Source organism: Maylandia zebra, linkage group LG15, assembly GCF_041146795.1.
Source record: "Maylandia zebra isolate NMK-2024a linkage group LG15, Mzebra_GT3a, whole genome shotgun sequence".
Lineage (NCBI taxonomy): Eukaryota > Metazoa > Chordata > Actinopteri > Cichliformes > Cichlidae > Maylandia > Maylandia zebra.
Window position 1 is genome coordinate 5,669,749 of NC_135181.1, and position 17,549 is coordinate 5,687,297.

Below are 17,549 nucleotides of genomic sequence, written 5' to 3' on the forward strand. Positions count from 1 at the left end.
TGAGAGCTGGCAGCTGTTTGTGCTGCCTAGAAAGCAAAAGGTAGTCCTGCTCTTGCACAGATTACAATGTTCTCAACCAGGCTGTATTCCGGTGTCACCACAGATGGACTGAGTTTAGGTGGCAAGGTCTTTTGAAGTCTGCCCAAGTACACTTGACTCATTTTAACATTTACATATTTTTCTTTTCATCCTTTCAAGAGACACCCCCCCCCCCCCCCCCCCGTGTCCAATTTGCATATAAACCACAAAGGCACACATACACACAGATTATAGTCATGGCACAAATTTTGTATTGTATACAATATGCAACTTGAGTTTTTACAGTAGTCATTCACACTGGTTCAGAGTTATTGTGCCAAGAGATCAGATTCATTTTTATGAGCTTCTGGACTTAGCCCCGAAGCTGACATCCAGCATGTCACACTGACAACAAAAGCTTATCAAATGCCTATGATTATGTTTTTACCATATTATAAAAACATGAAATGAAAACTTTAGGCCATGACTGTACAAGCTAAATCTGTGGGAAACACACTATTTTATTGCCTTGTGTTATATACACAGTCCAGTTTATTGAGTTATAAAATCCACACTTGTCAGTTAGCAGATAATTTCATTAAGCTTTATATCTATTTCAGAGCTTTATGTAGTTACCAGTTTAATATAATCCCTATTATTTTCCACATTTGCGTTGTACATTTACAATTACAATAAAGGCCTTATCTGTTCTATTTTAAAACCTGTCCTTTAATAACAGCTGGCTAACAGCTGGCTAACAATTACATATATTAGTCATCCTTGCCGACCTACTGAAATATATATATATATATATATATATAATTTTTTTTTTTTTTCTTTTTTCTTTTTTTTTTTTTTCAAGCTGAAAGTTTCAGGCTCTGCCAGCATTAGACTTGCGTGTCAGCAGCCATGTATTAGATCAGCTAGTGCACCAACCTGTGTCAAATTAAAATCGCTGGGCTGCAAGCTGTTGTCACTGCCCCCACCCTTCCTTTTTTCCCATATGCTCTGTCAACCAGAAATGCATAACTGTAAAGGCTGTTATGTAATATATATGTAACTTTCATTTGGCTTTAGGGCTGCCACGATTTGTCGACTAGTCACGATTACGTCGACTATCAAAATCGTCGACGACTGATTTAATAGTCGACGCGTCGTTTGAAACTTTGTACGATCACAAAAGACGCAGGAATAAGTGGCAGGATTTAAGAGTGTAATAACGGACTGAAACAGAAGATGGCAGCATTGCATGTACAAGGATGTCAGCTACCGTTAAACCCCGAAGAAGAAGAATGGTAAATGGCCTGCATTTGTATAGCGCTTTTCTAGTCCCTAAGGACCCCAAAGCGCTTTACACTACATTCAGTCATTCACCCATTCACACACACATTCACACACTGGCGATGGCAAGCTACATTGTAGCCACAGCTGCCCTGGGGCGCACTGACAGAGGCGAGGCTGCCGGACACTGGCGCCACCGGGCCCTCTGACCACCACCAGTAGGCAAACACGGGGTTAGTATCTTGCCCAAGGATATTTGGCATGCAGCGAGGAGGCAGCCTGGGATCGAACCACCAACCTTCTGATTAGTGGCTGACCTGCTCTGCCACCTGAGCTACAGCCACCCGAAAGAAGAAGAAGCAGCTGTGTCCCAGAATTCATAGCGCGGCCCAGCGCAGTTTCCAACAATGGCGGCAGCTAGTTAGTTTTAATGTTACTCTTTTTATTCTTTCTGGGTCACAAAATAAACGTTTAACATATTTTCAGGCGAGAATGTAGCTGTGTAAACCTCAAATATCTGCTCAGTTTATCAGGACACCACATATTTTCAAAAGCGCTCCGACGTTTTCAGAGACATCTGTTACCCACTAGCTCGTTAGCGAGCCAGGGGCTAGGCTCACTAGCGCCGTGAGAACACCGGACTCCCCGCAAATCGTTTTCAAACCCACCGCCGTCTTTCGCTACTCAGGTTAAATATATATGAGTCACTTAGATAACTTAAAATGTTATTGTTTGGCTTTTTTTTTTTTTAGTATTTTATTTGTTCCTGAGTAAATCAGTTTGTCTGAGATTAAAGTTATAGTTTTTACACAGCTGAATAAACGTCAAGCAGACAGCTGATTATCAGAAGTGTGAGATGCTCCAGAATATACTCCAGTGTCCTGTTATATTTTAGATAGCAAGGAGTTTATTAAACTTCACCGAAACAATCTGCAAATTTCATTAAAATTTAATAAACTATCATCTTGTCTTTATTTTTAGTTAGCACAGACCTTAAACACTTAAAGCTGTAAGCTAATGATAGTTATATAAGAGCAGATGCTGCTGGTGCAATAAGCTGTAGTTTTACGTCTAATGGATGATGATCTGATTAGTCGACTAATCGCAAAAATAATCGGTGACTAGTCGACTATCAAAATAATCGTTTGTGGCAGCCCTATTTGGCTTGTTGTCAGCAACCATAACTGACAAATGAAAATTTGAAGCATTAAATGAGAAGAACCATAGATGACAGATGTTTCTACTTTGGCCTAATATACTTACATGAGTTAATTCAGATCTTTCCAGTACATTAATATGTAATCGAGTTCATAGCAGAAGTCAGCACAGCGGCATTTTCCACTTCACACAACAGCTTTCTAGTGGCACAGACTGATTGTCTGTCTTGTAGTGTGGCTCAGACTGTGGCCAACTTTGTCTGGGTCTTAAGCGAATTTGATAAATCTCTTGTGACTCAGACTCCACAGCTGCATCAGGTGAATTAAGCTCTGTGTCATCAGGTCCACACTGATAAATGGATCCTAGTAGGAAGGCTGGATCAGTTGAACTTGCTGCTTTCAGGTGATCCCACATCAGGATGATGCACTATTGTAAAGAGTAATTGTACATTTGGTAAACGGGTTTGTTTTTTTTAATGAGCATTTTGTCAAGTGGATGGCAACTCAGTGTATATAATTAAAAGTACCAGTTGTGCTCCTTGGCTGGTGGCTGCATGCACACATTTTTATTAGATTTCTGCAGAGGTTCATTCGCCCATATTTTATACCTGCATCTTTTTTTTTTAGTGTGTCTTTGCTCTTATGTCCGTGTAACTAATGTGTGTTTTCTCTTGTTTCAGCAGAGCTCTAACAGGAAGGCTAGCAATAGTGTTCCTCCAACAACTCAGCTACTAAAGGGGAAGCAGCCAGGTTCCCAGACACCTGTCAAAAAGGACAAGAGGCAGAGCTCCTCTCGCTTCAGCTTGAGCAACAACAGGGAACTGCAGAAACTTCCTGCTTTTAAAGGTATTCACCTGTGTGACAGTCTGAAATCCATTTTATGTAATCACATAATGAACTACAGAGTGCGCTCGATTTGGTAGAATTTGCATTTGTTATATATTCATAGAGAACGGAGTTGAGGTAATGTTTTCACGCTTCAGGGTTTTGCACAGAATTCAAAAATCAAATCAACCAAATTTGGCAGGTGGAGAAAACTACCTGGTCTGCCTGTGTATGTTTAATATGTAAGAAATGTCTCAAATGCAGATCTAGATAAGTGCACACCTCACAGAAATATGTACTAACAAGCACGTACTCAATTATTTAGTCACTCCTTCCCCACAGAAGTTCCCATGAGCATCCCTTGCTGCATCACCCCCATTTTAATACCAGGCTGAACATGACATTATGCAATATGTGGAAACAAACAGAGGACATGCATGGCATGGATTTTGCTCTGGATTTAACCCAAGCATCTATATTTAGTGATAATCCAGAGATAAAGCTTTAATTCCACGGCCCTTGTGTTTCCGAATGTTGCCAGTGAGCAGATAAGACATGTCTGCCAGCTATTACTATTCCTCCTCCTGTCTTTCCTCGTGAACTTTACAGATGTATATGGATATTTAGTGTCCAAGTTCAGTGCCAGATCCAAGAGCAACGAGCAAACACTGCTGCGACACAATAAATGCATATTGTCAGCATTGTCCTGTGTATACATGGATGACTGCACGCATAATTTCTCAGTACTTTAATTATAGTTACCTAACATAGTGGTATGCTTTACAGACAGTTATATTGACATTGTTGGCTGTTAAATAATCATGTAATTAAACTTCAAAAACAATTTTATAACTGATAGTGGCAATGGCACAACAGGAATTGGTTATACTGTTTCTGTTTCTTTCTAAATGTTCAGACTCAGGAAAAATAAGAATCTCGTAGGAAAAGGGTATTTTAGTGGTCCCCAGATGACTATTCTGTTTAGTAAGTGAAACAAAGTTGGGACATTGGAAATGTGCCCGACACTTTCAGAGTGGGTAGGGAGAATTATCCATCTCCTTTCAAGGACAGATATTTCCTGGATTGTTAGATTATTTACAGTTGATGCAACAGCAGTGTAAAGTTTATGGAACTGATGTAACCCCGAATGGTGGTGAATGCAGTCTTGTTGGGTTACTTGCTCAAAAGTTTCTGTATTTGGTAAAAGATATTGTGGACGTTCTGGCACTGATGCCGTGTGTGCAGAAAAGAGCGCTTTTGTTTTTGTTTTTCGTCATCGGTGGGAGGCTTGTAAGCTCACAGTAGAGCAAAGGCAGCGTTCTTCAAGGAGAATTTACGAATGTTATTTCTGTCTATGGAAACCTTGGCATGTAGAGCAAAGTTGGATTTCCTAAGGTGGCAACATGATAACAGGCCATTTATTGTTCATTGTGTCTTTATGCTCTGCCATAAAAAAATGATTGTCTTTATCTTAGCTAGCCGTTACCTTTGTAACGTGTGAGGAAACCAATAGGCTTAACTTCATTTCTGATACAGCCTGCTCACTTCCCACACCCCAATGAGAGCTTTGATAACATTCTGCAAAACATTATCCCACAGTGGCCAAGTAGATGTTATCACTTAGTCCTGTCCAAACAGGCTCCTCGCTTGGCCTGTTTTCATTCCAGGCATGTTCACCACCTCCTGATGGAAACACATGTCCGTGAGCCTGTCCCGCAGAGCCGCAAAGTTGAGGCGAGACTTAAAAACCCTGACCAGAAGCAGGCCTTTCCCATGAACTTCCAGATTCGTGTGTGCTTTCTTTGACTGTATGGTTCAAATTTTTGCATTTGTTTGGACGATAGTTTGGTTTCTGTTGAAACCCGATGTGGTGAGCTGCCGTTTTTTTTTGTGTGTAGATTTTATAAGACAAAATACACAAATCCAAACTTGTTTTTTTTTGTGTTTGGCATAATGTTCAGCTGGAGATCTGTCTGACTGAGGCAAGTAAACAGGAGATTAATTCCTCTTTCTTTGTCTCATTGCAAGTGTTATATACATGTGCCAAAAAGCACAGAACAACAACAGTTGCTCCCTCTGTATGGGTTCTCTTTTAAAGCAGGAGCTCTCCTTCATGGAGCCTTGGTCTCACAGGGTTTGGTGCCACCTTGTGGCTAGAGTGTCAAATATGAGAGGTGATGTTGAAGGACATGAGTATATCTACTTGTAACCAAAGTTTTAAAACAGATAATACTTTTTAATCTGATTTTTTTTTTTTTTTTAATTGAGGGTACAGTTAACATAGTGTATGAAATTTGCAGTCCTTACCTTTTTAATGAGACTATGCTTAATGGCAATGCAAAACTTTCCCATGTTCCTTTATAAGTTGAAACTGTTTTAAGGGGCACTTTAATGGATATAACTAACAGTCGGCAGACCGCAGATATGCAAACATTGTACACAATGTAAAAAAGAAAACATAAGGAAAATAAAACACTTAAACAGAAGGACACCAGGAAAAGCCTTACAAAAACAACATAATGAAATCATAATGACCGAGAATGTTTATTAGTCTGTGAACAGTAGTTCGTGCTAACTCTGAGATATGTTTTATTGAGTAAACAGTTGGATGAGAGAGAAATTGTGTAGAGTAAAATGTTACAGATAGTGACGAGGCTAAATGCCTATGTCACGGCAGATTCTGGTGGGTACTAAAATATTATTTTTATTGTCGCAGGTTAAGTTGGGACATTTCTGCTCTTTTATAAACATGTAGCTACTAGTATTCAAAGTAGTTTGGATTTAGTTTATGCGTCACAAATTGTTATGTTTCTCCCGTTGTGTTTCTCCTGTTGAATGAGCGTAGTTCATTGTAAATTATTAATTGTCTGAAATGAATCTTATCAGTGAGAACGGTACACGGGCTTCAGCACTAGTCAAAGACACAATGGACACAAATGACGAAGCACGGAGCAGGGACAGCTGGAGACAGTGGGCTGTCCCAAGTCTAATAAGCTGCAGTGCTTCTGACAGTTCTGACTATTTTTTTTTTTTTGGTGTCACACTGTGTGCCAACAGCTAGTTATGTTTGACTTCTTCAGTGTACAGTCATCTTCATTTTGAGGGATAAACAGTAAAGATGACAGAAGTTATATGGTCAGCAGTTATGTTTTTTTTTTTTTTAAGCATTTTTTCAGCCTAGCACTAGGGAGACAGGATAATGACAGCAAACGTGAAGATGTTAAAACTAAATAAGTTGTGTGTTTAGTTCTGTTATTGCTACCTGTAATACAGTTGTTTAGTAGGTGTCAATGACTGTTAGCAGAAAACACAGGTCTAAGTCAAACTACTAAAGTGTACGTCAGTCAGTTTTTATTTTTATGAATCGAAATGTTGCTTTTACTGTGGTTGTCTTTTAGTTACATTCTAAAGCTTCCAGGAAGTAATCTTAACGTTAAATCACTATTTGTCATGTCATGTCAGAGAAACGTCTTTAACTTTGAATACATGTGGGAGCAGAAAAAGGCCCCTACAACTCATGACAGAAACTTCCCGGGTCAGACATTTCATATGAATAAAAATACAAAAAAAAGTCACTGGCAGTGATCATGGTGTTAAAACTGCTCAAGCTGTGCACTGGTTTTGCACGATTGGACTTTTCAGCATTGCTTCTAGAAGGGTTTTGTAGCTAGAAGTCAGAGAATCAGACACATTGCTATATTTAAGCAGTGAATATTTCATTTATGCATCAGCAACATTCAGAAATGACAGGATCCTACTAAAAAACATGACACTGTATCTGAATTGGTGGTCTTTTGTTTGGAAGAATAGTAAATATTGAAAATGGTATTTAATTAATTCACACACGTTTACTATATCTGCAGGTCTAAAACTTGTTTTTGAACTTTGAAAAACGTTTTAAGCTTTTAAACTGTTGTACATATTATAATAACACATTCCTCAAGTTACCAGGTTTAAGCTGCAACATTAAATGCGATCTCCAAGCGTGTTTATCTTGCAGTCATCAGCCACAGGTGTTTTCCACTTGTGCAACATTTTTAGTGGCACAATGAACAAATCTGGGCTTTGTTTCTTAATATATCTGCTTCTAATGTGACTAATACAGATCAGCATGTATCATCGCTTTGTGATTCATCTTTGCGTTACGAGAAGAAGAAAAAATAGGTTGGATCTTGATAAAGATGTCCCTATCATTGGAAGGTGCCTAAGTTCAGCCACTGTTGAAAGAGCCTGTGTCCTCAGCTGCGTCGATCAGTCTGTTTCTCCAAATAGATCTGAGCCTTAAGCGTTTACAGAGGACCGTGACATTGAAGATCAGCAGACCTGTGAATGAACCACTTCGTTGTGTATTTTAGGCAGTGCTGCTGATATCAATGATACGTTTAGAAAAAGCTCTGAAACCATGCTTGTGTTATAGCAATCTCACAAGTTTCTTCGCATTTAAAAAATAGCACAGACACAGCAGAAAGCTCGAGTTTGGTGAATGCATGTGCCAAAGTAGCATTTGTAATGAGTAATCCAGTATTTTCTTCTCATGGTCATGGATGCACTATGCCTAAGGTACAAAATGGCAAGAAAGAGCCCTTTATATGCCCAGATTAGTTCCTGCTGATGAAGTGCTCCATTATCGTATATATTAGGACCAACTAAACTAGATGTTAAGTATTACATCCATTAGGGGTGTAGTTGTTCCCATTTTGTACAGTTGACTTTAGTGTAAGACTTTTTACATCCTCTAACCTGCAGACAAACACGTATACAAGCTCAAGGTTGTGTAGCAGGAGCAACAGTGGCAATACAAGAAGTGTGCAAGAACAAACAGCAGCCGGACTCGAACCACACCACACCTCCTGCACCTCCAGCGGAGAAGTGCAAACCCACAGGGAGGAACCGTGACACCATTATGTGCTTTATGAAATACCACACAAAATGCATTTTGCACAAACATTACATTAGCCTAAAACAGTGTTTTTTTGTTTTTTTGTTTGTTTGTTTGTTTTTTTGAAAGTGTGAAACTTCCAAAACACTTTATGTATTCTAGTTTTCTTTTTTGAGCTTAAATGGTAAATGGCCTCTATTTGTATAGCGCTTTACTAGTCCCTAAGGACCCCAAAGCGCTTTACATATCCAGTCATCCACCCATTCACACACACATTCACACACTGGTGATGGCAAGCTACATTTAGCCACAGCCACCCTGGGGCGCACTGACAGAGGTGAGGCTCCCGACACTGGCGCCACCGGGCCCTCTGACCACCACCAGTAGGCAACGGGTGAAGTGTCTCGCCCAAGGACACAACGACCAAGACTGTCCAACCTTCCGATTACAAGGCGAACTCCCAACTCTTGAGCCACGATCGCCCCGAGCTTAACCAAACCTCTGTATAGAGTTACATCTGCTGGACAATATTATCCACAAATAATGATTCCCCTAATTACTTTTAAGCAGTCAAGAGTATATCAATGTCTTCCTTCTTTGCACATTATGCAGAAACTGCATAGAAAAAACAACCCTGTTGCCTTGCTGTAGTTGCTCGGCCAGTTTTATGTAATCTTAGCTAACGCTGCCAATCACTGAAATGACAGCAATCATAGTGCAAAAAAATAATGTCGTTTTTTGTCCTTCACAGAAGAGAAGTAATTGCGAAGGCTAGTATGCCATACACACATTTTAATAGAAATGTTTGTGGGTTGTCACACAGCTATGGTTATGAAATGTTCATTCTAATGGGGTAAGCAAAGTCTTTTTGTGCAGTCTTTTCTCCTCGGTGGCTTTCTTATGCAGCAAAAATTATTAGATTATATGTGACTGTAGTCCAAATCTGTTTAATTCACACCCATCTACACTGTATTTGCGTGGTTATTCTTCGTGCATAGGAATGCTTATGACTTTAGCTGAATCACTGTTTCGACACCTTGTCTGTATGTGCTTACTGTACTTTCAGTATGATGACACATATGGCATGCACAAAAAAAAAAAATGTCTGTGTATGTTCTGATTGTGTTTGTCTGTGTGCAGAGTTTTACAGAGCCCTATTGTATTCTAAGGGTGCAGTGGTTACTATATTTGGGAGTGCTACGCCAGTGACTGGGAGTATGGATTTCTTGCTTTTAATTGTCTGTGTCACCAATGTGCCCGCAAAGGTTTACAGTGCAGGCTTTTGTTCCCCAGTGCTGCTGATTCAAAATGTGGCTTTCTGCATATGCACATCCTGTGTTGCTCACATTGAGACTTCCTGCCTTCCTGTTTCTCTTGTCACATACACCTGGGCTCAGGCTGTGCTGCTGAAGAGCCATCTGTCATGCAAACACAGACACACGCGCACAAAGTTGGCACGCATGCTGGAAATGGCAGCAGACATTAAAAAAAGGTCCACTAGTTGATGACCAGTGTAAGGTGACATTAAGCATTGAACACCTTGTTGTATTTTGTTTTATTTAGGTTTGCCAATATGGAAAAGATATATATAAATCTTCTAAAGTTTGTATCTGTCTTGTGTGAAACTTGTATGAAAAGCATATAAGAGTGAAAACAGATATAAGATCCCTTGAAAAATTATATAAATGAAACTTCCATGTTTTGGATACTTCCTAAAACAATATATGAAAGTAATGAGAAAGTGGCCACTTTCATGAGTATATCATATAAGCGTTATATGATTCACTATATGAAGCAAGCTAAAGCTGATGCAAGTCTTTTATAAGTTTTTCTTATTTCTTTTCCATGTGGGTGTTGTTGGGAGTTAAAGACTAAAAGAGAAATAAATGGTTTCCTTTGTCCTCTGCTTCTTACAAGCAACCTACATGTTGTACAGTTATTTGTATTCCATGGTATTATTATTCCATTTGTGGTTATTTCAGAACCGGTTAAATGGAATTCAGGCGAGTTGTTTGTGCTTTAAAAACTCCTTGACAGATGTAGGTTCTTTTGGCCCAATCACAGTAACTGGCCCACCCCTTTTCTCCCCACTCCAATAGCCAGTCTCTTTCCTCATGTTTATTTATTCTGACAGCCCGCCCATGTGATTGCAGCTAACCAACCAGGTTGCTTCTGTGTGGGATGACATCACTAACTAGCTGGTTCCCTCCAGCAGCAGGGGAGCTTCATTTTCTGCTCAGTGTTCGTGCTAAAATGGAGGCTGGCTCCTCGCCTTAGCCTGGGCTACCCTCTTCTCTCCTGTTTCCTGCCTCAGCTCACTGATGTTGGCATGTACTAGAGCTGCCGGCGGGATGGTTCTGGATGGACCGAGCGCCAATGGGCCTTTCCAGCCTGTGGCCCTCATGCATTTTAGAGGTGAGAATAGGAAATCTGCTGCTGTGTACTGGTCTGTTTAAAGAGGAGGTGGGCTTGAGTGTTAAGCAGCCACAGCTGGTGATTTAAAAAAAAAAAAGAAAAGAAAAGAAAAAAAAAAAAGCTTGATATTATATGTATCATTACTTTTGTGGAGGCGAGTTTAAGAGTTTTTTTTTAGTGTTGTTTGCACGAGGGTTTTTGAAAGAGAAAGGAGGTGATTGTGTTTGTATGTCAGCAAGGAAGGGTTCTGCTAAGACATTGCAAAGCTTAGCTTTAGTTTAGGGGGGGTGTAAGATTGGTAGTTTTGAGTCTCCCCTCCCCCATCAACACTATTGATGTCATAGAAAGTGAGGTCAAAGCTTGTTGTTAGTTTGTATATGTCTGTATTGTATTGTTGCAATGTGACTAACATAAGTAGAAAGGTTGTTTGATGTTGTTGTAGCTCCAGTGTTCTTTTTGAGTTGACGTTGATTCGGACAAACTTAAGGAAGCTGGAAGCTGTCTCTAGATGAAGTGGCAGTGTGTGTTTAACATGCAGCCAATTATTTCATATGCTTGCTGCTGTCACAGTGATGTCAGTATCATGGTGTTGCTTATGTGGCTGTTAACATGGTCTCGTGACATTTATATGCATAGTGATAATTACAGCAAGTTATGGCAGAAAGCCACCGGTCCCTCCTTCGGATATCCTGTGTCTGAAGGGACAGATGGTAAGCGCACCACATTTGCCATTAGGGACACTTTATTAATCAGTTATTTTCATATTCCGTAGTACAGAATGTCTGAGTCAAGAGTTGTGCTTAGAAGCAATTTGTGTTCGTGGCTGGCTTCCTGTATGCATGCTGGAGCTTTTAGATGAGTAAAGGTTATTCACTGATCCATGCAGAGACGCTCGTGTGTGAAGTCTGCAGTTGCACAGCAGGTCTCTTAATATTTTAGGTCTGTTCAGAAACCCTACTGCTGTTGTGTAACAGGAGCTGGTAGACCTCTCAGCACTCAGAGGCTGATGAGTCGAGGTGCTCATGAGTCGGCCTGTAACAGTAATAGGAACAAAACTTGATGCAGGTGTACCAAGCCTCAAATAACTCAGCAACCGTTTTTCTGTATTCATCTTACTCTTTTCGCTATAAACACCACATTTGACCACCTCCCCTCTACCCTTAATGACAAGTTTTGACACCTCAGTGTTTATCAGTAAAGATGTTGTTTGATGACCATTATGATAGTTTCTGGGTTTTTCAAAGGGTAGCTGAATAAGCAGAGACCACCCTCACGAATCTACACATCCAGTCATTTTGTTCTATAAGCAGCTCAATTCAGAAAAGACCTTAAAGGGTCCTTGTAGGATTTAAAGCGTTAAAGAGTTAAGGGTAAAATTTTGAGACTTCCTAGTAAAACAGATGCTACTATATTAACTTAACACTTATAAATATTTTTATTAACTTGCATGCATTTAGAGGGGATTGTTCATCATTTTGACAAGTATTTGTGCTCACTGTCCAAACAAGGCTTAATATATATATATTTTTAAACACACTGTACGCACTTAAGCAGAAGCAAGCTGAATATTAGTCATGAACACAAAAAGTGGTCGTGAGTTTTACTTTCACAGTTAGTGCACCTCACTGGAAAGGAAGACACTCTTATGTAAACTTGCTCCAGAAATACAAAATGGATGTTGTGGCAAAAGCTCAAGAGCTTGGCTGATGTTTGACCTTTTACTGTGCTCAATTGGATCCTGTTTGCGGATAGTAGTTTGAATATGGCAGTTAGTCTTCTAAATATAAATTCAAAAATCTTCCAGTTTTTTCCAAATATCTTATGGCATGTATAACTATTTGTATAAAAACAGACAAATGTAAAACAAGAGCCAACAAAGAGCTATTAGATAAGAAAGGAAGCAACAGTAAAGTAAGGAAGCTTCACCACAAAGCTTTGACACTGTAACAGTGTTGGGGAATTATAAAGCAAATACATTATTGATTCAAAAGGGTAGTCTACCTAAAAGAACTCATAGGACAGCTTTGTTTCATGCTGTTTTAAATGCTAACGTTTCCTCTGTGACTAATGTGGAGGTGTGCTGTCAGTCGCAATTTGAGGTTCTAGTCTGTGAGCATTGCCTCCATTACTGAATCTTTTAGAATTGACCTATTTTATTGGTGCCAGCTGTTAACATTTTGTCTGGTATCAACTTATGCAAAGCAGGGTCTGCACAGAAAATACTGTAGATATATAATTACAGATTACTGTGCTGTTTTAACTCTTTATTCCAAAGTGTTCAAGAAAGCCACTGGACGCTTATAAATGTATCTGTAAGATTACTGAGTGTAGCAGGGAGTGCTGACTGACTTATTTTACTCCATGATTCATGTTTTGCATGATGCCTTTGGCTGACACTTTTTTCAGCCATAGCTGATGTGATCAGCAATTCAGCGGTCTCTTGATTCCAGTGTAGAAGCAGCAGACATGCGTCTCTGATTAGCAGTGGTCACCCCCTGGTCCAAAGTCCTGTCTCTGCCTGCAGTCACCATGGTGATGTAGGGTACACATGCAGATTGTTAATGGGGAGAAAAGAAAGACTCAAGAATCACAGACTGTGATGAAGAGATTAATGCTGCCCCATAGGTAGGTTTTATAAGGTGGCATTCTGTTTTAAGACACTAATCCCCGTGTTGGATGAAAATGAATGAGCACCAATCCACTTCTCTTGGTTTCATGGTATTTTCTGGAGCTTGGGAATCGGATGAGCTCAGGCTAATTCAGAGGAGAAGCTTCCTTTCTGTGACTCGTGTCATTTATTACAGGCTGCTACTGACAGTTTTGATCATTGTAAAGAAAAGGGAAATAGCTGTGTCCTAGTGAAGGCCCCATCACAGTAGAGTGCATAATGCTGGGGTTATTTGGTGCTATATAGGCTGCTTGTAGTAATGGCGTCCTTTCTACTTTTGTCAAAAAAAGGTGAAAGTAAGTTGCACTTTATTCAGAGCTCTTCTTCCTGAGTGCTGATAAAGGGAGAGAGCACACATTATAGCTATTTCTAAAATTGCTAAAATGGTTACCTGTAGATTTAGAGTAGGTCTTGTTTATAAAAACGTCCGTACTTTCATACCTTGCACTGTTGCACACCTTATGATGTATGGAGTGTGCAAACCCTTCAAGCTCTGTTCAGGTTCCCTCTGAGCAGTCCAGAAAGTTGATTGAAATTATGATCTATTTTAATATATAATAATTCTGTTTAGAAGCTTTGTTATTGTCACTTAATTACTTAATTGCAGACAAAATGTTTTCATACTTTTCTCTAATCGTTCATATCTTTAAGGAAGCTGTCAAGTGGTTATAAATCATTTAAACTGACACTGATTGGAGGTTAGCTCATTGTGCAAAATTCATTGGCTGCAAAAACATGTAATTTTTTTTAATTGCAAGCTAATAATGATACACAGGTAGGTGTGGCCCCACATTCCCAGAGGGTGCATCATTGATGTGGCGATAACATAGCAGTCATTACCTCACTAAGTTGAATTGGTTGCTTTTTGCTTTAATAACTAGAGGAACGTGTGTATGTGTGTGCAGAGTTGAGTTTGAAATCATTTGGATGAACAGTTTTCATTTTTTACCAAAGGATTTCACAACAGTTGGCGCACGGATACGTCAGCTGCAGGGCTGCTCTACTCTGTGATTGGTTATTGCTTTAAGCAGCTGTGATTTGTTATTTGGCTGTCAGCAGGCTTTCATCACCGGGTACACTGGCAGCACAGAGAGAGCTGCTGTGCACAGTTGATGCATGGGGCACTGGTAACTTCATTATCTATCATGTGACGTGCCACCCGGATATATTCTGCTTTATCAACCAAAATGCTTATCTCCAAGCAAACAGCTGAGCTGCTGTGCACAAATTCACAGTTCCAGTGAAGTCTGTAGAAACAATGCAGTCGTGCCCAGAATAAAGCCAGCAAGTCGAAATGTTCTTTCCTCTGGAGAAGCACAAAATATGTGTATCTGGTGTTTTTATTAAAGAGTTTTCAGTAGGAAATCCAGCATTTCCTGAACTATCAAATAAATGAAAACGCACACACAAAAGCTGCAACCGTTCTGTCTCAAACAAGCACAGCACAGCTCAGTAAACCTAAAGTTATTCAGAGACATGCCTTGCAGTCTATAACATTATAAGTCCTTTGTGATGGATCACAGCAAAATAAAATATGGTTGTAAAATGAAGAGATTGCTTAGCAAAACATTTAAAAGTAAGTCAGCCTGTCGGTATCATTGCTGCTCTAATGTTAAAAATCATTGACATTTTGCTTTGTGAAGAGAATTTGAATTTAATTCCAGCCTTTCTTCTCTCTGTTTCACAGATGTTCCCCCTGCAGAGCAGGAGAAGCTGTTTATCCAGAAGTTGCGTCAGTGCTGCGTTCTCTTCGATTTTGTCTCAGACCCACTGAGTGACCTGAAATGGAAGGAGGTGAAACGAGCCGCGCTGAGCGAGATGGTGGAGTACATCACCCACAACAGGAACGTCATCACCGAACCGATCTACCCAGAAGTGGTTCACATGGTCAGTGTTACAGTAAACAGTGGAAATGAGAAGCTTGGACCAGTTGTTTTTATTTTATTTTGACCTGGCAAATGTTTAATAAGTAGAGAGTATAAGTGAACATAATTAACTAAACTTAGTTAGCCATCTTTGTACTTTGTATCACTCAACTCCTGGAAAAAAGTAAAGCCTTGCATAAAAAGCGATTTGGTTACTCATATTGCAAAAGTATGTGTGGACTTTCTGTCTCGAAAGGCTACATCTTATGTCAACTTAACTTTCAAAATAAGAGTAAGGGAATTTTCCAGTTGTAAATAGGTCACATCATTGTCGGAGATGGAGGAAAAAATTAGAAGAAAATGCAAAGTATGTTGCCAAGATACATGGGACTCCCACCCAAGTCAGGTTTAAGTGTGAGGAAACTCTGCCACCAGTGTTTCCATGAATGAAAGCTTTAAATGATTTAGAATAGAACATTAAAATCTGTAATGTCCTGTGATGTACTAGTGCTGTGGTTCTATAGCTGATGATATTTCTCATAAAGCTTTTTATCCCATAGAATGTGCAATGTGTAATATGGTTTGGGGAATGTTTTAGTAGTTTAGGTCTAAAAATATTCACTTACACAAACTCTGCATTGTTCCTTTATAATTGCTTTATTTCGTGTTAGCGAGATGTCACGTGTCACTTCTCTTACTGTAAAATTGTGTAAGTTGTAATTGTGAAAAAAGGCTCAGTGGAAGCCACATGGCCTCGGAGAGCCATCTCACCCGGTAGATTCCCTTTTCTTTCTTTTTTTCATGTTTGTGATGAAGCTGATTTGTTTTCTTCAGTTTCATTTTCGCAGCATGGAACGAACATTTTGTGGTTTTCACTTGACCCATTTTAGTTTTTATTTTGGTAGTTTTTTTTTTTTGCCACAAATCTTTTAAGATCATTTAAATAATTCGTATGCAACCAGGTGATCTGTTTGTTTTCTTCAGCATGTCTCTTGTTTGAATTCGTCTAAAGATTGTTCGTGTATTGCACACCCTAAATTGTTTGTACCCCTCAATGGTGTAGGTCTGAAAACTGCTCGTTTAATCAGGGTGTTGCCAGTGCAGCTGTGTTGGAGCTCCTGCTGTAGATTGGAGAGGTGTTCCTCTTAGGTCGTGGTCTCAGTGTGTTCCTGGTGCCAGATTTGCTTTCCCAAGCCAAATTAAAAAGCCTTTGATGTTAATCAAAGGCCGGCCTCAATGCCACATGGTAAACTGCAGATGATCAAGGTGCAAATTTCCCCCCGTCCTCCTTTGCCTGGGCTTTATTTGATCAATGCGGCAGAAAATGCAACTGAGCTGTCAAATCAGCATAAAAATATACTCTTACTCCTGGCAGCGCCTGTCCCCGTACCCCCTTAAAGACAAGGGCTCTTTGAAGTCCACTGATGGCTTTTATGATCAAAGTAAGTAAAGAGTGACACGACATTTTCCTTTATGGTAATAAAGTGTATTCTGATGCTAAAACTTTGCACATTATTTACTTCCGTAAGGTTTCTGTATTTCAGAGCATTTTTGACATCTCAGTGTTCAAGCATCATTATTTAAACAGGCATTATTTGCACTACATGGCACTGTAACAGTGGTTTCGTTGTCCTGATCTATTTGTTGAAAGTAAGGAGTGATTTCTGCTTGGAATAATAACCTGATGGTGAATGAGTGTTTTGACCTCTGATCGACTGGAATCCCAAAGGAGTTCTGAATGCGCCGTCTCAGAGGCAAAATAGATTCTTCACAGTCTGGGGTCTGTACAGTCACAGAAATAGGCCAGTATGGACAACTAGCGCAAGAGACTGTTGATATCCACTCACCTACCACCTTTTTATTAATTCTTTAATACAAACAATACCTCAAAGTTGATGTATTACACTGAACTTGTTAAAAAACAGTTTAAGTCTGATATGTTTGCACAATGTGTATTTAAAATGTAATCTCAAAATACTTCACTGGTCTTTCTTTCCACAACATTTTAACGTCTTTGCCCCTTACAGAGTCTGCTGTATTTTGCAGATATTAACTTATCCATATTGCACATTTTTGGTGATGAATCAGTTTCACAGCACTGCTCTTAATCTGAAGAAACGAATATACACCAATCCCCAAATCAACGCTCACTGCCTTGTTTTGCCTAGTATACCTAATATGTGCTGTGGATGTAGCATGAAAAATGGATACATTTCAAAGCACAGTCAGTCCACAGATACACAGATTCATCGTAGTTAAATGTATGAAATATTAAAAAGAGGAAGATACGAGCTCAGAGAACAGAGAGAAGCAAACAAATCTAAAGGCTGATTAAAAAGCAACATGAAACACAGTAACCTACACTCTGTTCTTGTTTATTGCTTTTCATAATATCTGATTTTCATTACATTACAGCATTCCAATTTTGACATAACTGTGGC

The 17,549-nt window shown here is 39.5% G+C and overlaps 1 protein-coding gene across 3 annotated transcripts in view; it reads left to right on the forward strand.

Moving 5' to 3' along the window:
* Positions 1 to 17,549, forward strand: part of ppp2r5cb (protein phosphatase 2, regulatory subunit B', gamma b) — a 28,571-nt gene that overhangs the window by 2,746 nt on the left and 8,276 nt on the right. Inside the window, exons 3-4 of one of the 3 annotated variants that reach the window (XM_004542085.6) lie at positions 3,137 to 3,302; positions 14,931 to 15,130. In XM_004542085.6, coding sequence (XP_004542142.1) covers positions 3,137 to 3,302; positions 14,931 to 15,130 — 366 coding nt within the window. Of the gene's footprint in view, positions 1 to 3,136; positions 3,303 to 10,352; positions 10,576 to 14,930; positions 15,131 to 17,549 lie in introns of those variants that run through there. The other 2 variants (XM_004542086.6, XM_004542087.3) reach the window with 2 other exon arrangements.